Source organism: Amphibalanus amphitrite, unplaced genomic scaffold, assembly GCF_019059575.1.
Source record: "Amphibalanus amphitrite isolate SeventyFive unplaced genomic scaffold, NRLGWU_Aamphi_draft 000048F_arrow, whole genome shotgun sequence".
NCBI classification, from domain to species: domain Eukaryota; kingdom Metazoa; phylum Arthropoda; class Thecostraca; order Balanomorpha; family Balanidae; genus Amphibalanus; species Amphibalanus amphitrite.
Genome location: NW_024881544.1, coordinates 1084607 through 1107805, shown reverse-complemented (window position 1 = coordinate 1107805; position 23199 = coordinate 1084607). Strand labels below are relative to the sequence as shown.

At 47.2% G+C, this 23199-nt stretch overlaps 1 protein-coding gene across 5 annotated transcripts; it reads left to right on the top strand.

Annotated features, from left to right (window-relative positions):
- Positions 1-9822: 9822 nt before the first annotated feature.
- Positions 9823-19173, top strand: LOC122377666. 5 transcript variants are annotated; one of them, XM_043357972.1, is made up of 5 exons: positions 9823-9854; positions 16863-17126; positions 17342-17543; positions 17807-17909; positions 18110-19173. In XM_043357972.1, exons 2-5 carry the CDS (start codon positions 16868-16870, stop codon positions 18236-18238), a joined length of 693 nt encoding a protein of 230 aa, XP_043213907.1. In that variant the 5' UTR covers positions 9823-9854; positions 16863-16867; the 3' UTR covers positions 18239-19173. The 5 variants fall into 5 exon arrangements, with proteins under 5 accessions (XP_043213907.1, XP_043213909.1, XP_043213910.1 ...); XM_043357974.1 differs by lacking the exon at positions 9823-9854 and adding an exon at positions 11944-12017; XM_043357975.1 differs by lacking the exon at positions 9823-9854 and adding an exon at positions 12526-12566.
- Positions 19174-23199: the final 4026 nt, after the last annotated feature.

Here is a 23199-nt window from a genome sequence, read left to right as displayed (position 1 = left end):
GAAATTGCGAGGGGGTACCTTCAACTGACTTGTGCACGGCACCTTACTAACCGGTCTCTAGCGATGTGCCAAATTTGAGCACAATCGGCCCAGCCGTTCTCGAGATCTGGAAGCGGCACCCTGCACGTGCGCACGTGCAAAATGGGTCCCAACTGACTTGTGCACGGCACCCTACTAACTGCTCCGTAGCCGTGTACCAAATTTGAGCGCAATCGGTCCAGCCGTTCTCGAGATCTGGAATCGACCCCTGCACGTGCGCACGTGCAGCAGCACCCCAACTCTGGCACATGGATATGCAGTGCCTAGTGGGTGCCTACCTATGTACATGCCAACTTTCAGCGCAATCGGCCAAGTAGTTACCGAGATATCGTAACAATTACAAAACTGGCACCTCTTCGTTTTGCGCGTGGCACGTGCATAAGGGGTCACCCACATGCATCGGGAATAGTCCAATACTTGGTAGAAGGAATGAAGCTACCCTACAAAAATTACCGCGTGTAAATCGGTCAAGTGGTTGCTGAGATATAAGCCTCGCAAAAGCGTCCGCACGGCCGGCCGGCCGGCCCGCTCATACTCAGAAATTTCCGTTAATCTAAGGAAAGTCTACGCTCGCTTCGCTCGCTCCGTAACCACGCAGTGATAGAGGGCTGTACGTATTGCATATGTTCGTACTGGTACAGTATAAAGTGCGCAGGTAGGTATACTCATGGCTAGGTTTTATCAGGTTGGCTGTTTGGTTGGATAAGGTCTGACTGTGCGCAGGGGTGTAATTTTATATCTCTTTGTGGGGGCAGATGCACCCACAATCCAAAAATATGCCCCCACAATGATGAAAATGCACCCACAAGTCTTCTTTTACAAACACCCTTTCCAGAGCACGTCGCCCTTCGCATGCTCTAACGGCGTCCTCCTGACCGTCTCGCGTTCCTGGATAATATAACGTTTTTAATCACTCAGCGTCCTTCTGGGAGAATGGCGCCCTTTTGACAGGACTGCGCCCTTCTCATCGTCTAACGGCGCCCTCCTGAAAGTCTCGCGCCCTTATGTCTCTGTCAACCGTGCATACTGCATGCCTCGACTGTTCGGCGCCTTTCTGGCCTCTCAGCGCCCCTGGACCAGTGACCGCATAGCGTTTTCAATCACTCGGTGCCCTTCTGTAGGAGTATCGCGCCCCTTTTCATGGTCTCGCGGCGCCCTCGTAACCGTCTGGCGCCCCTACGTCCCCACCAACTTAGCATTACTGAGTGACTGTTTGGCGCCCTTCTGACCTCTCTGCGCCCCTGGATCATATAGCATTTTTAATCACCTGGCGCCCTTCTGGGAGAATGGCGCCCTTTTGACAGCACAGTGCCCTTCTCATGGTCTAACGGCGCTCTCCTGACCATCTCGCGCCCTTATGTCTGTGTTCACTTTGCATCCCTTGACTGTTCTGCGCCCTTCTGGCCTCTCAGCGCCCCTAGACCATGTAACGTTTTTAATCGCTTGACGCTCTTCTGGGAGAATGGCGCCCTTGTCATGATCTCACAGCGCCCTCGTAACCTTCTGGCGCCCCTACGTCCCTTAGCGGCCTGGCGCCCCTAAAGCTGGGCACCCACAATCATTTTAGGAAAATTACACCCCTGACTTGACTATGCTGGTTCAAGGTTAGGTTGAGTTATTTAGCGATACAAACTTTATCGTCTGCGTACTTTTTTGATTGCGTACGCCGCCCACTCGTAACCCCCGCCCCGTAACCCTCGCCCGTATAGAAGGGGGGGGGGTCCAACGGACGTCGAACCCCCCTCGGTTTTTCGCGAAATAACGGTTTTTCGCGCGTAAAAAGCGGCCGATCGCGATGAAACTTTTAGTACCCTCGCGTTTATCAATTTTACACCTACCCTGAAAATTTCATGACCCTGACCCAAATGACTTTTGACCTGTGACCTACTTTTCGAGACCATGGTTGTCCGGAATCGCGATTCGGCGTATGCCGGCTCGCATTAGCCTCGCGTTTGCAGCTTTTCGTGTTTCTAAGCATTCAAAAATGTGATATGATGTTGATCCCTGCATTAGGTTGGGTGTCAAGGTCACCTGAAGGTCAGGTCAGGTCCTATACCTTTGATGACCTCGGTTCACTTTTTTGAGTTTTACATGCTTACTTTTTGCTCACTTTTTGAGTTTTACAATTCGAATTTAGCAACCATATGAACATTTACATTTTACGCAGTAGTTTTGCATGTAGTTTTGGTATGTACCACGGAATATATAGTCTACGACATGGAATGGACAGGAGCTTCGATTAGCATTGCCACGTGTGTAACCAAAAATCAAGGATTTTGCCGGATGAATATCCGGAGATCCGGAGGATGCGGATGAATTTCTTTCCACGTGGGTTTACATTTTCATATATTTTCTTAACATTTCATACATTTTTTCTTAACAATCGTCGAATGATTCGTCTTCAAGGGCCAAGTTGTGACTGTGACTTTGAAATGGTAACCGTATATTTTATTGGAAACTTTTAGCACACATTGTTACGGGAGCATTTATACATATTCATTGCATTAGAGTTTTAACATTGGTCTAAAATTAAATGAAATTCGATGAAATTCGTCTAAAATTTGATGAAGATGAGGAAGTGTGAGCACTCGCGCTCTACTTTCAGGGTCCCAGGACTATATATGGCCTTGGTCCCAGGGCGTATCGGTTCCTACAAAAACGGTACGTCCTTCCCCATCCTCGAACTCTGCGGAGGAAGATGGAAAAAATACAGATGCGACCTGGCTTTCATGACGCTATCCTGGCTCTCATAAAAGAGAAGTTCGCCGGAGCAAGTGCCAAGGACAAGCTGTGCACCATTTCGTTCGACGAAATGCAGCTGAAACCAAGGTTGGCCTACCAGCGCGGTGATGATGTCATCGAGGGCTTCACTGATCATGGCTCTCTCTGCCGCGCCAATGCCTGCGCCGACCACGCCTTGGTCATGATGGTGCGGGGCGTCAGTGTCACCAAACGCTGGAAACAGCCCATCGGTTTCTTTCTGAGTTCCGGAACGACCAAGGCCGTTGTGCAGCAGCAGCTGTTAACACAGTGTGTCCAACGTGTAACAACAACAGCGGGATTCACTGTGCTAGCTACAACTTGTGACATGTCAAAGAACAACCAGGCGACCTACAGACTGCTCGGAGCTGCGGAAACCGGCTTGTTCACCGTGGACGGGCACGAGGTTGCTGCTCTGTATGACGTGCCTCACATCTTCAAATGCATACGAAATGCATTAATGAAATACGATATTGAAGTAGACGGTGAAGTAGCCTCTTGGAGTCATTTAGAAACACTCTACGCACTGGAATGCGCTTCTTTCCCACGGGCTGCTCCAAAACTAAGCCAGAAACACATCAGGCCAAACAGCTTTGAAAAATGAAAGTCAGCTATGCTCTACAGGTGATGAGCCGGACAGTAGCAGCAGCAATCACATTGCATGCGACCCACAGCAAGCTCCCGCGCACTGCACTCCCGACTGCTACTCTCCTGCTGCGCCTCAACGACCTGCTCGATGTGCTAAACTCTTCCGACCGGTTCGACCCCTGCTCAAAGCGACGCGCGATATCCAGCCTCCATCCAGCAACGGCGGGAGAACACCTGCAGTTCCTTCAGGAGAGCGACGCCTGACTGCAGCGGTGGACGGTCGGTGGCGGCGCCAGCATCGACTCCATTCGAGGAGTCGAATGGAGTCCATTCGAGGACTGCGACAAACGATAAAAGGCGTGGTGAAAATCCTTGTGTCAGGCTGCTGGGTGCACGTTCCTGTGCACTCGCCGCTTAAACCAAGATCCAAGCTACTGAAAATGAAAGAGTTTATCTCGGCAAAAATATATATTAGGCACATACACGGTGCCTGTGTACCTACTTATAATGAAGAAACATTATGACAACGTTTGAAACGTTTAACACAACCCCTCCTCCATGCATTTATGAAACGTGAGTGGGCCAATAAAGGCAACTAGTTTTAACTGTAACAAAAAAGCACTTCTGGGCACGTAAATAGGGTAAAATGTGGTAAAATGTGGTAAAATTCACCACCCCATATCGCCTCAACCGGAAACCCGTTTTAACCCCCGAAGGACATTGGCAATAGAGCAGGATCGTTCATGTTTATCAAAACAGCCGGCAACTTTCTATCGCAGCGAAAGGTTGGCTAGGACGAGAGTGATTGCTTTCACTGACTATGACAAACCTACTCGAACGGATTTTCACCTAGGAAGTTACCAAACGAATGTTGAAAAATACATCAGCACCATGAAAAAACCTTACCCACCATCCTCAGCAACGCCGCCTCACGCCGGCGTCCACCGGAAAAGGGCGGCAAACGAGCGAAGTTTAAATTGTCAGAAGTGATTCCAGACAGCAACACCTGATTAGAATAAAATGCACCTTCTCATATTGCCCCGGTACCCCGTTATGCCCCACCTTCCCCTATTAGTTATAGGTCTGGCAACTATACTTTCATCCTCGTAAAGGAAGTAACCACAGCGAATCCGCACGACTAAATCATCAGGTCGCCAAAAACTCGGCAGTTACAGGAAATCTCGATCTTGTCCATTCCATGTCGTAGACTATATATTCCGTGGTATGTACCTTCAACATGTTAGAAGCTGTCAGAGGCGGTTCTCACCTACTACAAATACTCGGCATGACCTCTACTGGTTGACCTGACCTGACCTGACCCGACCTGGTCTAAATGCATGAAGACATCATCTGTGATCAACACTAACATGATATTCGTGAGCAGCACCCCGTAAAAACCCATAACAGCTACCCTTTACGACGTTCTAACGGGTCCCGATTTTCCCGACTTTTGGGTCATTGAACTGACCTGGAAGGTCAACCACTGACATAGGACCTTAATGTTGGGTATCATCGGCTTCCTCTCGTGACCGGCAACACGCTCTTTTTCCGCGAAGCTCTAGCTCGATCAGGGGTGAAACGTCAAGGTGGGGTCCAACGGACCCCCCCCCCCTCTTTATACGTTCGCGGCTGGATTAAAAAAAAAAAAAAACACCAATACGGGTGAGGGCTAACATACGATCAAGTTCCGAAGCAGTCGGATACGGGATACCGACACCGCACAAAGTCTCAGCAAATCAGTAGTAATCAAATATGCTCAAGTTCTTATTGGTCCTTCAATAGGTATACATTCTGAGCACGATCCCATCGTATCAATCATTCATCAATGCACAGTGCACACGCCATGTCATGGTCAGTAGTACACCAGATCCGGCCATTTTCCTCACCACTTCCTCTAGCTGCGGCTGACCGGGGAATTCACAGGGCGGATGCATCAGTTCAGCTGTCGAAAGCCAGTATCTCTTTGGTCAGTGGTAATGTGGAGAAATCGTTTTGTCATGGATTATAAATTGTGGGGAGCAATCGTTTTGTCATTAATTATAGTTTACGGCAAATCAGATGTCTCACTGTCATAGTCAACCAGATAACTTTAAAAATAGGTACCTAATATTAAAACAAACACTACGGATGTCAAACGTAGAGCATAATCCCTGACGAAATGTTGAGACTCGTCCCAGATTAGACGTTAATTAAGAACGATACCTACATGGATCAAGCGTTGCGATTTACTGGATCCTATATCACATACAGCTCAACAGTCAACACTCAAGTTCAACAGCCACTGTGGAATGCTGGCATCGCCGCTGCACTCAGCACTACACATCCGCACTCGTAGTATTACGTAAACAGAACCGGAATAAACAATCACTCGGCCGTATCGACGGCCCTAGACAAGGAAAAAGGAGCGAATCTCGCTCAGCACTGCACTAACAATTGCACGAGCCGTCCGGTGAGCACGTAATAATAAAGCAGCCTTTCTCACACCCGTCAATGTCGGTGAGATCAGCACGGCACTGTCCCGTTTGGTCCCTGTTCGAACACTGTCGGTCGGGCTAGGACCAGGTCACCGGTCCGGGTGGCTCTCCCTCCGTCCGACCAATCTCCTGGGCGGCCGTAGGCGCGGCAGAGGTGCCGGCGTCGCCAGCCAAGCCCGCTGATGCTGCTGCCGGCGGCATGGTGTCCTGCTGTGTCCACGAGGGCATACCGCCGGCCTGTAACATGGCCTCGGAGTAGGAGGGTGGCAGGTCGCCCGCCGGCGGCGCCGAGGGCGCTGCGTCCCGCTGCCGTCCGTTGGAGGCCGGTCCGTGCTGGGGGTGGTGATGAGGATGGTGCTGGGGGTGGTGCTGAGGGTGGTGCTGGGGTTGGTGCTGGGGGTGGTGCTGAGGGTGGGTCTGAGGGTGGCGCTGGCCGCCCGGGCGGTGCGCCGTCAGCTGGACGACCTCCTCCGTCGGCGGCGGATCCGGTGGCTCCGGCTGCTGCTCCTGTCTGCTGTCCCTCAGGTAGCAGCAGCAGCGCAAACACATGATCGCCACCAACACCGTCACGACCAGAAACCAGATCACCTCGAGCCCCATGCTGCCGCCGCTGGGGCTGCGGCCGGCCGCGGCTCGGCCCGGCGGCCACTACGCGCGCGCGCGCGCGACACGCCCCCGCGCCGGCCGACTCCGCTCCAGACGGCAGACAGGTCCCTCCGCCGGCAGTTTCCGGACAGGTGCGGCCGTGAAACTGGTCTCAGGTCTTGCACTGACCGCCTCACACACCTTCCACACCCGGGACGCTCACTCTGCCAAAGCACACTCGCGCAGTGCGATTCCAGGAGCAGAGAGCCGTGGCGCGTGACACTGTCTCGCGTCCCCTCGTCGGCCCCTGGACGGCCTTGGCGCTGCGTTGCAGCCCGCAGTGCAGGGGGAGGAGCCAGACCACTGTGACGTCACGCGCCCGCCCGCTATGGTCGGAATAGCTGCACGCGGCTAGCCATGGGCCGGCCTTCGTGCAATGAGCGGAATTGGAGCGATGTTAGCGTGATCGACACCACGGCGTCGAGCCGTCGCAGCTCCGGCAGCGGCAGGCGGCAAAGCTAGCGGCTCCGATTGGGCTACATGCCTGCTGTAAGAGAGCTTCATGTTGCAGCTGTTGTTGCCACTTGCTGCTGTTGTTGATGTCCCTCGGCTCCACTCAGCATAGGTCGAACGGCTTTGGAGGAAGTGGTAGTCAGGCCGACCAACACATCGCCGTCTCGCAGGTCCCCCGCAGCTCGCGCTGCCTGCGCGGTGCGCGCTTCGATAATAATCGATACTTGGCACCTGCAACTTTCATCAGCTTACGTCGAGCTTAACTCTTCTAAGGTAGAGGTAAGCAATGATTGCTCATTTCGCCTTTGTCTGCAAATACTTTGTGAAATCTCAAATATAGGCTATCAGAATTCGGAAACGTGAATGACACTGGTCGGTTTTAGAGCAGTGGCGGCGGAAGGTAATTTTGGATGGGGGTGCAAAGTTTTCCTAAGGGGCCCCTCTGGAAGTTTTGGGCCCCCCCCCCAGTTTTTTTTAGCGATTATTATTGATTCATGAAAAATGCAGATTTTGGAAAACTATCCACATACACACAAGCTGTGTAAAAGGTTTGAAATTGCAGTGTATCTACCTATCTCAAATAATGAAAGCATAAAGAAGCAAATGCAGCTAGTTGTTTATCGGTTAATCTTTTAGTCTTGCCACCACCCGCAGCGTCTCAAACCACTTTTCTGGATCCGCAGTGGACCATTGAGTGCCCTACGAGACCGTTCCAAGAAGACCGTGTTTGGAAGCCCCTTGGAAACCGACCACATAAAGGCTCCTCCAGAGACCTACATGACTCCCCAGACTGAATGAGCCCTCCGATCAGGATCGGTCCCTTGAAAGTTGCTGAAAGGTTTCAGAAGGCAGTATAGGCTCGAAAGTCTTTTGAGGGCTCTCAGAAACCGGCATCGGACCCCAAAAAAGCCTGTATGGAGGCCCTCCAAAGCCGGGATGGAGGCCACAGGAGCCGATGTTTAGCCTAAAGAGCCGGTATGGAGGACTGAGTAGAGGGAAGGGGTCTCAGTGGGGCCTTCGGGGGCAAGCGTTGGAGCCCCAAAAGTATGTGTGGGGTCTGAGAGGCAGGTAGACCCCTGGGGTATGCACGGGGTCCCAGGAGCTCGCGTGTGTTCCCAAATATTCGGCTGGCGGCTACTAGAACCAGCATGGGGATTCTTAGAAGCCGCTTAGTCCCACATTTCCTGGGTCATGAGTCCCAAGAGTCGATGTAGGGGCCATGAAAGCCGGTGTAGGGCCCATCGCCCCTATAAGTTCAGACATTGAGACTCTCAGAGGCCGGCGACGGGGCACCAAGAGCAGATAAAGTGCCTCAACAAGCCGACATGGGGCCTGAGAGTCAGTGTGGAATTCCAGGAGCCTGCGTGAGCTCTCGGAGACCTTCGTATTTCGTAAGGTCCACAAATGTCGTTGGATCCTCTGAATCTCTACTCTGTGGGGCCCTCAGAGACCAGCATGTCTCCTGGCACCTGCCTGCGTTGAGTTGAGACCCTCTGAGGCCGTCGTAGGGTTCTTCAGAGGCCAGCGTTGGCCCTTGAAGCCTTCGTAAGGCCCTAGAAGCCGTCAAGAGGGCCCTCAGAGGTCAGCATGGCCCTGGAACCTGCCTGCGTCGAGGCCCTCAGAGGCCGTCGTGGGGCCCTCAGACGCCAGCGTGGGCCTTTGGAGCTTGCGTTGGGTCTTAGAGAGTATCGTGAGGGCCCAGAGAGGTCGTCGACAGGGCCCTCAGCCCCTCAGGGACCGTCCTGGGGTCCTCAGAAGTTGTTGTGAAGCCTTCGAGAGGATCAGCAGAGGTCGTCATGAGGGTCCTTGACCATAGTGAGGGTCTTCATGGGCCCTCAGATACCTTTGCAGGGCTCTCAGAGGCCTTGGTAAGACCGCTAGAGGCCATCGTTGTTAGGGCCCTCAATAGACCGTGGTAGGGCCCTCAGATGCCAGCATAGCCCCTGCAGTCTGGCTGTGTTGGGGCCCTCAGAGGCCGTCGCTAGGCCGTCTGAAGCCAAATGGGCCCTCAGACTTGAGTTGGGTCTAGGGCCGTCACGAGGGCCCTTAGATACCGTCGTAGAGGCCCTCAGAGGCCAGTGGGGCCCCTGGAATCTCTGTGGGACCCTCAGCGGTCGTCATGACTCATGAGGGCCCTAAGTGGCCGTTGTAGGGCCCCAAGGGACAGAGGTCGTCGTGGGAGCCCTCAGAGATCGTCATAAAAGGGCTCTCTGAGGCCGTCGTGGGGGCCCTCAGATGCCGCGTGGAGCACCAAACGCGGCTCGGGACACTTCTAGGCCGGTATGGGGGCCCCAAAGACTAGCATGGGACGCTCCTGACCATAATTGGATATCCCGGATGATTCCACATCAGTGTTCGTTTCCCGATCACTGGTTTTCAGGAGAAAATGTATTGGATGGTGCGACGGGCCCCTTGTACGGATTTTGGGGGTGCAAAAAGATATGTTTGCACCCCCATGTTCTTCGATGGGGGTGCAGCTGCACCCCCTGCACCCCCTATTCCGCCGCCACTGTTTTAGAGGTAGCAAAAACCTGATGTAGCTCTATGACTGCACGGAGAGTAAAGCGGGTGCAGCGTTAAGTGATCATACTGACTGAAACAGTATCTTCTGCTCTCCATTGTACAGTGCACAGTACACACACACACACTCCACTTGCAAGTTGCAGAGTGCAACAGCTGCACACTGCAGTTGCAGTGTATGCTGCATCGCAAGATTCGCCTTTACTACTGCCCACTATTTTCGCTGAAAAATACTTTACTGATGAATATGGAAGCTTTATTTGGAAGCAAAAATTTAGGACAAAAAAGACGCAGCTGCTTCAATCTTCAGGTTCAGTAATTCCAGTCGTCGTAGGTATAAACCGTGTAGAATCCTGTTTCGCTTTGGCTTAGGATGTTTGTTATTTGTTTTTTGGAGAATGAAAATGAAAATTTGAATTATATTCCAATGAGCCTTCCATAACATAACTATCACAAACTGAAACCACTAGGCATTGTTGTTGTGCTTGTGTCAACGTTGATGTGGCCTGTTGCTTTGCCGGTATGGTTGCATATTTACGTCTGGACAACGAGTTGCGGGGAAAAGTGCTGATTGTGTTGCAGTTTTAGGAGCCGGTTATTAGGCTGGATTTTTGGGTTACTTTTTCGTTCCGATTCATGTATTTCATAGTGTTTGGCTTTTGAATATTTTAGTTCTTTCAGATAAATATTACTTGCCTTACAACTTTTGTAAAAACGTTTCATTTTTTTATAAGCCGACGTTCAGAGTCCTAAAAATACATCAGCACTACAATAATTGTAAACAAACAAATGAAGCACCACTTGGCTCTGTTCCAAGGCCATTTTTTAGTTTATCTGGTGGTTTTCTTGCTCTTGTACGTCGTTTTGTTGGATGTTTTGAATCCCTTAAGATTGACTTATATCATATTTAAGGAGCATGTTGACTGAAAACAATCTGAAGTATCCAGGAGGCTGACAGAGGTCCTGACTACTGAGCAATATCAATATCAAGTTGAACAAGTTATGAAATTTTGGTTGATAAACGCAAGTTGATCGGGCTCATATATCAGCAAGAAAAAGTAAAATTAAAAGAGCTTATTGTCCAAAAACAAGCTATAATATTGCAGACCTTGGACTTGGAGCAATACTGAAGAGCACGCTGAGCAGGATCATGCCAGAAAATGTTGACTGATGAGCGCATATTGATGTATTGGTATGAATATTGAATGATAACTTACAACAGCAAAATAAATTAGTGCTAACTATCAAGTTAAAATCTAGAATGAATGGACTTGGGCAGTTTTACTATGCTTAGATGCTATGCAGATTGTAATGTGCATCAGGTACTCAGTGTCTGGCAAATGAAACATGCGATCATTCCATTGCTACTGGAGGAGAATGCTTGGATCACTAAATCCACTTTATGTTGATTTTGATGTTAATCATCATCACTGTATGACTATGTGTTCATAGTCATTCGTGATAGTCATTATTGGTCCAATATACAATGGCAAAGCTCTCAGTCTCAGTGTTTCTTCCTGTGGATGGCCAGCAGTGACTCAGAGCTAGTTAGAAGTATTAGTTTTCTTCACAGGGCTGGGATAAAAAGTACTGAGGGTAATCTTCCACCAAGGAACTCTACTTTGACATGGTATGAGATGTAGGCACAAGTAGGTAGGTGCTCAGTTCCTATAGTCAGTAGTTGTGTATGTTTAGTCAGGTTAGCTTAGATCAGATTGTTAGTTTTTTAATTTGCCAAATGTCCATAAAAATGTGACCTGAGCAATGAGCATACCTGAACCTGACTAACCTGACAGCTGACCTAACCTCAATCATCACACATATTTGCAGCCTACCCAAGACCTGCATGGCAGTAGCACCCAGTTATAGGTAGGTACTCACCCTAACTCAATCTTACCTGCTAACCTTCAACTTGCCAAAAGTTAGCTCACATTGCCAAGCTGTGTCCAGGGAAACAGTCCACTGAGGAACTGGCTCATTGGGTGGCTGGTGTGAGTCTGCATGTAAAGTGTTTCTTCTCTGAAGCTGCTCTGCACTGCTGTATGTCATGTTAGATGCTCAGAAAATGTGGGAAATGATTACTAAGCTACTTTAGAGCTTTGTTAATGTTCGAGACATGAACAAGTACAGATCCTGCAGGGTACAGCTATGAGTTAGGTGCTAGGTGAGTATGTTATGTGAATGTGCTGTTCCCTGTTTGACCGTAAGTATACAAACAAGCACAGGGTCACAGTTATATTCAATCTCCACATAAACATACAACAAAAACGGCCATATAGCCTAACTCCGAACACACCACAGATAACTTAAGCCTTTAAAGGCACAAAAATGTTTTGATTAACAGGACAGGTTTACAATATATCCTCTGTCCTTGGGGGATCTTGCTGCCAAGTTGAGGTATGATGACTGAACTTCAGGATTGATCAACATTTTCTTAGCCACTGCCTATATACGAGAAGGACTAAATGCTTGTTTTGATTTACAGGACATGTATACAATATATCCTCTGTCCTTGGGGGATCTTGCTGCCAAGTTGAGGTACGATGACTGAATTTCAGGATTGATCAACCTTTTCTTAGCCACTGCTTATAAACGAGAAAGACCAAATGCTTGTTTGTAAACTGCGTTGAAAATTTAATGATCCACCTTCAATTCTGACATGAAGGCACAAATGAAATAGTTCCCTCTCCTTTTCGAATACACTAAGCAAAATATTTAATAAATTTTAGTGGATGGACAAGAGCAATTAGCATAGCTTTCCCTCAAGTTAACTTCTGGCACTGTTGATGAAAATTACACTGACGCTTATTCGCTTCATATTTTGTAACAAACGCGCTAAAACTGCAATATAACAGCACTATATGCTTCTTGACAAAATGCAATAGTATTAAAGATTTAGCCCTGATGGCATTCATTCTTGGTGGAAACGTAATTACAAAATATTTTGTAGTAGCTATTACATTCCGGCCGAAAACAGTGCACGGTTTAAAAAAGAATCATTCCAATGACGGTCCATTCTTGCGGTCCTGAAATCGCCACTATTTCCGGCCTCTCCAACGCAACTCGTTGTCCAGACGTAAATATGCGGTATGGTTTGGGTTGAGGTACCTATTATATAACACATTTTGAATTGCTGGTAGCAGTAGGTCCGATTAGAATTCAACTAATCAAAATAGTCAATATTGTAAATGTACGTAATCTGTTTGTTTCACGATCGAGTCAGTGGGGTGTGATCAATGGTTCTTCCTTTTATTGAATTAAGGGTGCCCTTAAGGGTGCCCTTGAATTAAGGGGGCATTCCACGATAGATCGACCAAAATTTTATCAGATTTACACCCGACCATTTTTGATTTTGATGAAATCTTGTCTACAGGGTTCTCTTATGCCCTGAAGTCAATGGTGACAACGCCAGACCCCTACGGTCAGCGGTTTAGGAGATATAGCCCCGGTCATTTTGACGAGGTCACTCTGCAGAGTGATTTTTGAAGTGCTATATCTCCTAAAGGAATGAAGGAAATGCATTAAACCTTTGCATCGTTGTGATCGTGGTGAAATGGGCAATTAATTGGCCATCTCGGATTTTCAAAAAAATGATTTTGATTTTTAGCTGTGACGTCATCAATTTTTAAACTTTCTGGCTACCCCCCTAGTACAATAAAATTTGCCATTATTTTTGCTCAGAAATAAAGTTCCGTCAATTTCCTTTCGACTGGGAAAAAACAAAAATGGTAATCTTTCTACAAATATTTTATTTTATTTTTTGAAAATCGCACTACAAACTCTGATTTACAGAATCGGGTTATTAAGCAATATAAGACACATCTGCGAGGACCAGTTACTTCCAAAAAGAGGTTAATCTGGGTTTCGGCATATAATACTCTTCTTTTTAACTTCACTTTTGATAACAAAAAAAAAGAACTTTAATATTACTTGCACAGGAGTCAATATAATGGCAAAATTATACATACTTTTGAGCTGCCACAGCTGCCTTGTTTATCAACGTAGCTCAAATGACCAACCGACAGTCGATTTGCAAAGCATATTTACGTTGCATCCAGTGTTGAAAATGATGATTCGCTGATGAAATACCTAGTCACATTACACCACCTTTTGCCTTCCTGAAACTACCAAAATTATTTTGTTCGTTTATAATTAGTCGGTTCGTAAATATGCTTTGCAAATCGACTGTCGGTTGGTCATTTGAGCTACGTTGATAAACAAGGCAGCTGTGGCAGCTCAAAAGTATGTATAATTTTGCCATTATATTGACTCCTGTGCAAGTAATATTAAAGTTCTTTTTTTTTGTTATCAAAAGTGAAGTTAACCCGCGCGGGGCTGGGGTCTCCAGCCGAACGCGCGGGGCTGGGGGGGGGTAAATTTTACCCCCCCTGTTATCTCACGAACTAATGGTCCGATTTGGAAAATTCAAACGCCAATCGAAAGCTCTCATCACGAACTACTAAAAACATGTACTTAATTTAAAGTTTGAGGTCAAGGTCAAGGTCAGGTCAAGGGTACAAATTGCAAGTTTCTACGTTTCTACAGTATCGGCCTTGCACCGTAGTTGCCGAAGAATGGAGTCATGGACTGAGACTGATCGCCCAAAACGTGTTCTTAGGCTACCAAGACAATACTCGTTGCATACAATATCATTCAGAGGTCAAGGTCAAGGTCAGGTCAGGTCAGGTCAGGTCAGGTCACCAAAAAACAAAATATAGAAAAGGGCATGTGCGAGTGCGACACATGTTTTATGGGTCGTTTTACTCATAGAATTCAATAGGCACACTCAATAAGTGATATGGACCACCTCTGGATGAATTTCAGGTCGAGGTCAGGTCAAGGTCAGGTCAAGTGAGGTCAAATTTTGAAGTTGGTTGTTAAGGCCTAAAAAGGTGTCTATCTGATGCAGTTTTTCACGGCGAATCGAATGAGCTATTTTTGTTTCCGTACGAGGTCTAGAACTTCCAAAAAAGTCATTTTTCAAAAAATTTGTGTGTCGTGACGTCATAAAATTTTGAATAACTCCCACATTTTTGAACCGATTCTTCTAAAATTTGGTATGTAGGTGCACATAGACCACTTCTCTGACATATATTCCGGTTTTTTCGATAGACTCAAAATTTTGGATTTTATAATGATTTTCCCAAAAAAGTCAGTTTTTTTAAATTTAGGCCAAAATCCAAAATTTTCAAAAAACCGAGATAGCCATTTGATAGACAAAGTAAAATTACGTATAACCTTTTTTGTTACGTCTTGATTCCTTTAAAAATGAAGATGTTAGCGGCGTTTGAACTTTTGCCGTTTTTGAGGCGAAAATGGCGAACATGACGTCACTAAAACGTCAACTTCTCAAAAATTTTCCGACGGATTTCGCTCAAATTTTCAGGGAACGTGTCAAATTGATGTCAGAAAAGGTACTGAAAGTTTGGCGGCGCTGCGCGCCGCCGTTTTTGAGATATCGCAAAAATTCGCGAGGGGGGGTAAAATTTACCCCCCCAGCCCCGCGCGGGTTAAAAAGAAGAGTATTATATGCCGAAACCCAGATAACCTCTTTTTGGAAGTAACTGGTCCTCGCAGATGTGTCTTATATTGCTTAATAACCCGATTCTGTAAATCAGAGTTTGTAGTGCGATTTTCAAAAAATAAAATAAAATATTTGTAGAAAGATTACCATTTTTGTTTTTTCCCAGTCGAAAGGAAATTGACGGAACTTTATTTCTGAGCAAAAATAATGGCAAATTTTAATGTACTAGGGGGGTAGCCAGAAAGTTTAAAAATGGATGACGTCACAGCTAAAAATCAAAATCATTTTTTTGAAAATCCGAGATGGCCAATTAATTGCCCATTTCACCACGATCACAACAATGCAAAGGTTTAATGCATTTCCTTCATTCCTTTAGGAGATATAGCACTTCAAAAATCACTCTGCAGAGTGACCTCGTCAAAATGCCCGGGGCTATATCTCCTAAACCGCTGACCGTAGGGGTCTGGCGTTGTCACCATTGACTTCAGGGCATAAGAGAACCCTGTAGACAAGATTTCATCAAAATCAAAAATGGTCGGGTGTTAGGCCTTGGTCGATCTATCGTGGAATTTGAAGGTGGCAGTCTTCCTTTAAAGGAAGACTGCCACCTTCAAAAAGTTTTCTCAGATCGGCCTATGATTTATTGCCTGGACAAAACAAAATTTTAGAATTCACCTGACAAAGTATCATCACGTGAATCGCGAAAAAATTGTCGATTATCATACAACTATCAATCGGTTAATGTCTAGCGACAATGTTTACACATCACTAGACTTCAAGGTCATAAGATTATTACATTTTATTTGAAAAAGTAAGGTATTTTATGATTTACTAATATATGATTTCATAAGAAATTGGCCATGTTTAATTTATTTTGCATTTAAGTTCGTAAAACATTTAAAAATCATGGCTCATTTGGAATGGGTCTGGCCCATGTTAAACCCCATTTCCCACACTTTTTTGGAAAAAATGAACTACTGAATATATAAGTTTAACTTTTATTTTGACACTCCAAAATTCTTCTCTGATCTCGAAACAATCAAAGTTTTGACATATATTTACCAAAAGATAAGAAAATTCATGTTTCAAAGTTATCGATAAACAGTAGAGATGTCGGTTATCTTGGACTAAAAAAATGGCATCAAACTGAACTTTGGTCTCCGATTTCTCGCAAACGGGTTCGAATTTCGGAAAACCGACTTCAGTCTGGGACATAGGTGGCTCAGCTCTAGTGAAAACCGTTTTGTGGAAAAAAGGTGGCAGTCTACCTTTAATTTGTTTGATATATGGTTTGTGACAATATGGTGCGGCTTTTATTCAACTTTGAGCCCAGGGTGCAAAAGGCGACTTTCACACTTTATTGTTATCAAAGATTGTTTCCCTTTATTCAGATGTGGCAGAACAGTTATACAATTCAATTCTATGAGTGTGCAGGATGAAAGGGGTACAAATGCTGCAGTTTGAACTCACTTTTTCATTTTTTATCAGTCAAATTTTATTAAGGAAAGATATCTATTCTTTTTACATTTAGCAACATCAGGTTTTCTCATCATTGACATTTGAAATAAGTAACTCACTAAATAGATAAGAGCAAAATCAGATAGCTGAGACTCATGATCTACCTAGCCTGCCTGCACCAGCTATTGAGAAAGTTTCATTGATGCATTCTGATCAGTAAGTTACAGGCCAGAACTGAAGCTGTCAACAATGAAATGTGTATTGAAGGTTCTTTTTTCTTGGATTTTCTTGGCCTGTGTCAATAGCGGTACTGTGGAATCATTGCATTGTGTGTACAAATGTAGGCATGTGTATCTCTATTTGCTTTTACTCATGTATTTGACTTGTTTCTCACTCCTCAGAAACCATGCCAAACCAGAAGGAGGATAAAGGAGCTGTGAAGAAAGGCACTAAGAGAAAATCAAAAGATAATTCAAATGCAGGGCCAGAATCAAAACAAAGCAAGGAATCCGCTGCTTCAAGCAGTACAGTGTCGAGAAGGAAAGATGGGACGCTGGATTTTCCCGACCATCCCCGGTTTAGACCGAACCGAACTCCGAAGGAGGTCCTGCAGGCGGGCAGCTTTGGTGGGACGTACTTCCGTCCAATCAAATCCGGCGTAACTGGTACGTATGTGTGCATGCATAGTGCATAGTCCCCCCCCCATTCATGCTGAGTATGCATCATACTATGGACAGTCGTCTTTCAAAAGAATGCGTTGATAAATATGTTCCTGAATGTCCCGACAGTCGTATGTCGGAACAGTGACGGTGGCACTAGTTACGTGTCCCACACCCTCATGTCTGGCCGCTCACCACTCTGGACGGCTGTATGTTCACAGGCGAGTCATACAAGGACGTGTGGAAGGAACTGCCGCAGGACTGGCTGGAGGGTCTCAACATCAAGCGGCAGGTGGCGTCCAGCATCTATGATGAGTCGGTGAACAAGTACGGTAAAAAGTGCGGCGGCAGCCTGGAGATGTGGGAACAGTCGGGATGGATCGTCAAACAGGACCCCTACGGCTGGTTCCAGTGGTACTGCAGGTCAGTCACTGACGATTTATCTGTCTTCATAGGATCCCTTCCAGTGTTACTCTAAGTTAAAGCAAACACATTTTATTTCCAGTAATAAGAGGCGTTGCTGACGCCTTTGCACCGAACTATTACCAGGCAATCTGCCAGTGTCACAGCTACCCTGCAGCTATGGTACTGCACCAGCCCTGCCGACCTAACACAACCCTCAGCTGTATGGCTTCCCACTGTGACGACTGGAAGTGGAGACTGAGTGGTGTGTACGTCTGCGGCAGGTTCTACCAGGGACGCCGGACAGAGGACGACGAGCGGCAGATTGGCCGCTGGGACCGCTGTGCCGGCGAGAAAGGACGCTGGAAAAACAACCTCATCGGAAAGGTGAGCTGAAACGGGCCGGGGACGGGCTAGCCAGAACAAACGTAACCTCAGGCCTAGCAACCAGAATTCATACGATTCGCCCGAATATCAATCGTAATTGTGTGGTCTAGTGTGGTGTGAATATGAATGGTAAGCTGTCATGCAGGGTAGTTGATCGCTTAGCTTCCCTACTAACAGCGAGCCACGTTGCCCTTCCACAGGTGGTCCGGAGCGGCTGTGCGTTCGACAACCCCGCCGTGTCGCCGGTGGTTCGTCAGACGCTGCTCCACTGGGGCTACGAGCTCACCGAGCATGACTACAAAATCGGCGCCAAGCGAGTAAAAAAGTGAGTCAACGTGGCGCACGGCGACAGCCGCGCCGGCGAGTGAAGACGGGGATGACCGATCTCGGCTGTCAGGTCACTGAGCAGTGGACAGCTGTCAGCTGATGTTACCAACTGTTAGGTGACAGGTCTGATCGCCAGTTGTTTGACACTGCAGACGCATCCCCTTGTTAGACACAGCTGTGTTTGGATGTCTGTAACCCATGCCTCAGGGAAACTGACTTCGGCATGGGCCTGTGTCGAGACATTTTGACACATTGACACCACCCACTCGCGATCACTGAGTAGTCTGTTTTCATTATCGTTATTATTTAACGACACATCAGTCATTCACCAGCTATTCTACTGTTCGAATTTGATCTTGTGTTTTGTCCTGAAGGGCGGCTGTGCCCGAAATATAAATATGCATGTTTTTGGATTTAAAGTTTCGAATGTTAATGAGGATGAGGTAAATACCGTTATGTTAACTATTAGCATCAATCTCACTGAGCGACGTTACGAACCACGTCATCACCGATTAATCGGCCACTTTTTGTTTTGTTGGGTTAGGCCCTTTCGGTCCAATTAGACCATTTCAGAGCCGGAAGGATGATAGGATTTAGGGGGAGACATTGGTCTGGGCAGGCACCCTAGTGAGTCGCCGGGGCTGAGCCCGTCCAAAGGACAGGCCACCCAGCCCCAAGGCACTCACTGCACCCGGCTACGGGGTGCGCTCCCTCGGGAGCAGCGGTGCCGCTCCAAGGGAGCAGCCCGCATGAGATAAAGTTGCCTGTCCAGCCCGGAGGGTGGTTGCGGCGTGGAGGAGAAGGATTTCTGTATCCTGAGGATAGAAGCATGGAACGGAGGGAATCGGCCACTACTCGACTAGCCGTCTTACGGTGGCATCTCCACCACTCCATAGAGAGGACGGTCGCTTGTTGTCTGGGGATCTGAGCGGATCTGTTCGTCCATTGTATGTGCTGTGTCTGAAGAATGTTTGGTCCAGCCCAGTTTTTTAATATTTTTACCAGAATATTAAGTGGTCTACCTCACAGTGGGCGTCGGAGCATCCCGCTCGTGTTTGTGACTTGTTCATTCTGACGTCATCGCTAAATGGCCTTTGTATTTCCAGCCGCATTCACTTAGTCTACAGTACACTGACTTTGTCAATGTGAGTCAGCTTAGTCATCAATAGTACAACGTTTTTTGCAACTCACAATGCTCTTTTTCGTCTCGTTTCTTATGTAATTAAGTCCATACACAGTCGCCTCCAGTCTTGTAATGTTTTATATGAAGGTAAAAATACATTCATGTGACTATTTGCTTTGTTTGATAATGACAGAAAATGAACCATAACAGATCAGAAGTAGCGAGTGGACGTGACCAATGGTCACTGACCATGTATGATGAAGGAAGCTGACACCGAAAATTGCACCAACTAGTTGGTGCAATTTTGCAATTTTGCAATTCAAACAAGTTGCAACTTGTACACGACAACAATAGGTTCTAATTGTTATTGTAAGATTAGGCACTGTATCGAATTCATTATGATCAGACCGGTTTCGGTGTATTAACACAAGTATAACGCCTTTTGGGGCGACTAACGGAGCGAGCGAGAGGGTGGGCCTTGCAGTTGCACGTGCGAAATTGCGATGGGGTACCTCCAACTAACTTGTGCACGGCACCCTACTAACCGGTCTCTAGCGACGTGCCAAATTTGGGCACAATCGGCCCAGCCGTTCTCGAGATCTGGAAGCGGCACCCTGCACGTGCGCACGTGCAAAATGGGTCCCAACTGACTTTTGCACGGCACTCTACTAACCGGTCCCTAACCATGTACCAAATTTGAGCGCAATCGGTCCAGCCGTTCTCGAGATCTGGAATCGACCCCTGCACGTGCGCACGTGCAGCAGCACCCCAACTCTGGCCAGGGTTGGCAGGGGGTGGCAAAAACTGGTTTTTGCCAGTGGTTTTAACCGGTTTAAACCGGCTGGCAGAAACCCTGGTGGCAAGAACTGGCAAAAACTGGCTAAAACTCAGATGGCCAAACCTACAACTTTTCTAGTTAGGAATGGATTTGAAATGTACAAATGCATTTCTGGTAGTTATATAGATGCACTAAACATTCTAAAGCTGCCTCATTACTTATCCCTGCTTAAAATGTCTATGCATGTCGGTAGACATCCACAACGGAACGTATTTCCATGTAGGGGAGAGTGGGGCAAGACAGCCACGGTAAGTAAGGTGCCATGCGGTGCCGTGCGCATATCAGTGGCAGATGCCCCTTCACACTTCTGATTGTGCAGGACTCACCCAGTCATCCTTGCACTGGCTCATTTGTCACCCCAAAAGGCATCTTACTAGCTCCTTATGGAAAGCCCATGAAAATGTTTGAGTTATGAAGCATTTCAATGGTCAATGTCACTTCTGTGTGAAAGCATAAAGCTTTCACCGAATTCTCCTTAAAATGCTTCATGTTCAAATTCATGTCCAAGCAAAGCATTGTGATATTTCTTAGTTTTTGCCAGTTTTTGCCACTTTTTGCCGGTTAAAACCGGTTTAAACCGGCAAATGGCATAAACTAGTTTTTGCCGGCAAAAATGCCAACCCTGACTCTGGCACATGGATATGCATTGTCTAGTGGGTGCCTACCTGCATGCCAACTTTCAGCGCAATCGGCCAAGTAGTTATCGAGATATTGCAACAATTGCAAAAGTGACACCTCTGCGTTTTGCACGTGGCACGTGCATAAGGGGTCACCCGCATGCATCGGGAATAGTCCAATACTTGGTAGAAGGAATGAAGCTACCCTACAAAAATTACCGCGTGTAAATCGGTCAAGTGGTTGCTGAGATATAAGCGTCGCAAAAGCGTGACCACGGCCGGCCGGCCGGCCGCTCATACAGGGTGACCCAGCAAAAGCAGGCCCCAACTTCCGATAGGCGTCATTTTTTAAGTAATGGTTTGAATTGAATGAAACTTCGGACACAACTGGTTTATTGTGTTCTAAGTACCATGTCAAAACACGAAAGCGACCGACCTCTCCTTGTTCAATCTAGAGCATGTGGTCGAGATGTCCTCCATTTAGCTCGTTACATTTCTTGAGGCGCAGCACGAAGTTGTCCATGACGGCCTTGCACACAGACCGAGGAATGGCTCTCATCTCCTCCCTGATGGCTTCCTTGAGGTCGGTGATGGTCCTGGGCTTCTCTGAGTACACCCGGTCCTTGAGATAGCCCCAGAGGAAGAAGTCTGGGGGACTCAGGTCTGGGCTATGGGGCGCCCACTCAAAATCAGTCTTCAGGCTGATCACACGACGTCCGAAGTTCTTTTTCAGCCAATCTCGGGACATCTTCGAGGTGTGACAGCTTGCTCCATCTTGCTGGAACCAGAACCTGTTCATAAGCGATGGATAGAGCGCATATAGCTCGCTCTTGAAGGCTTCGAGGACTTCAACATACCGTTCTTTGGTGACGGTCACTGTCGCTCCAGATTCCTCGAAGAACATTGGCCCGATGATTCCTCTTGCTGAGATTGCAGCCCATACCGTGCACCTAGGGGAATGCAGAGGCGTGGTGGCTACTTCTTGAGGCTTGGAGGTCCCCCAAAAGACATTTGTCTTCGAATTCACCTTTCCTTCAAGGTTAAAGTGAGCTTCATCGGAGGTCCAGATGAACTTCAGGAATTCTGGGCTTTCCTCCATTTTCTCCAACATCTTCACTGCCATAGCCTTTCTCTTCTCTTTGTCTGAGACAGTGAGAGTCTGTTTTGTCTGTATCCTGTATGGATAAGCCTTCATATCGTTAACAAGTACTCTCCTGCACGTTTCACGGGAAATACCGAGAGACTGACTTCGTTTGCGCAAGGAGCGTTTCGGACTCTGCTGTACTGACTCTCTCACACTCTCGATAAGTTCGGCTGTGCGCTTCCTGTTCGTACCTCCTGAGTGGCTTGGACGACGTTCGCTGGCTGCGTTGAGGCTTTCAACGGTTCCAAACTTCTCAAAGTGGTCCACCCAGTTCTGAATCCTGCTCTTGGAGGGTGCTTTCTGACATTCAAACTCATGTAAGAAAGTCTCCTGAGTTTTTTTTTAAACGAGCTTGTCTTGTAGTAGTGTTTTACACAGTATATTCTGTGATCTACCTTCCAATGAGGTTTCTTTGAGTTGTCAGGTGTTGCTTCTGCCATGTCCTGAAAAATAAACCCATTTGATCAATTATTATAGGAACTATAGCAAAAAGTTAGCACGGGGCCCGCTTTTGCTGGGTCACCCTGTACTCAGAAATTTCCGTTAATCTAAGGAAAGACTACGCTCGCTTCGCTCGCTCCGTAACCATCATCAGTGAGTAAAAATAAAAAAAAACATACAAATACATCGCAATCATTCCGTCGTTCGTAATATATGCATTCGAGACACTAATACAGGAAACAAGTACACTAATTCGTGCTACACAATACGCATGACAGTTATATTTGGACGCCTCTGTTGTATGTAGCGTCACTTATAGGTCACTCATAACACGATATTGAGTGGCAGCGCAGAGTTTTGGGAATTCAGTTTTGGTCTATGTTCACAAACATGTTCACAAACATAGACCAAAACTGAATTCCCAAAACTCTGCGCTGCCACTCAATATCGTGTTATGAGTGACCTATAAGTGACACTTAATACAACAGAGGCGTCCAAATATAACTGTCATGCGTATTGTGTAGCACGAATTAGTGTACTTGTTTCTTGTATTAGTGTCTCGAATGCATATACCAGTAAAACGCCTTTTGGGCGAAGAACGAGCGAGCGAGATAGTGAGCCCTGCACGTGCGGAAGGGCGAGAGGGTTCTTCCAACGGGCTTGTGCAAAGCACCCTTCTAACCGGTCGCTAGCGGTGTGCCAAATTTGAACGCAATCGGCCCAGCCGTTCCTGAGATCTGGAAGCGGCATTCTGCACGTGCGCACGTGCAAACGGGGTCCAAAATGACTTTTGCACGGCA

Coding starts and splice junctions, on each gene's coding strand:
- LOC122377666 (XM_043357972.1), top strand. CDS start 16,868: ATGCCAAACCAGAAGGAGGATAAAGGAGCTGTGAAGAAAGGCACTAAG. Junction 17,127..17,341: donor AATCAAATCCGGCGTAACTG/GTACGTATGTGT, acceptor GTATGTTCACAG/GCGAGTCATACAAGGACGTG. Junction 17,544..17,806: donor TGGTTCCAGTGGTACTGCAG/GTCAGTCACTGA, acceptor CGTCTGCGGCAG/GTTCTACCAGGGACGCCGGA.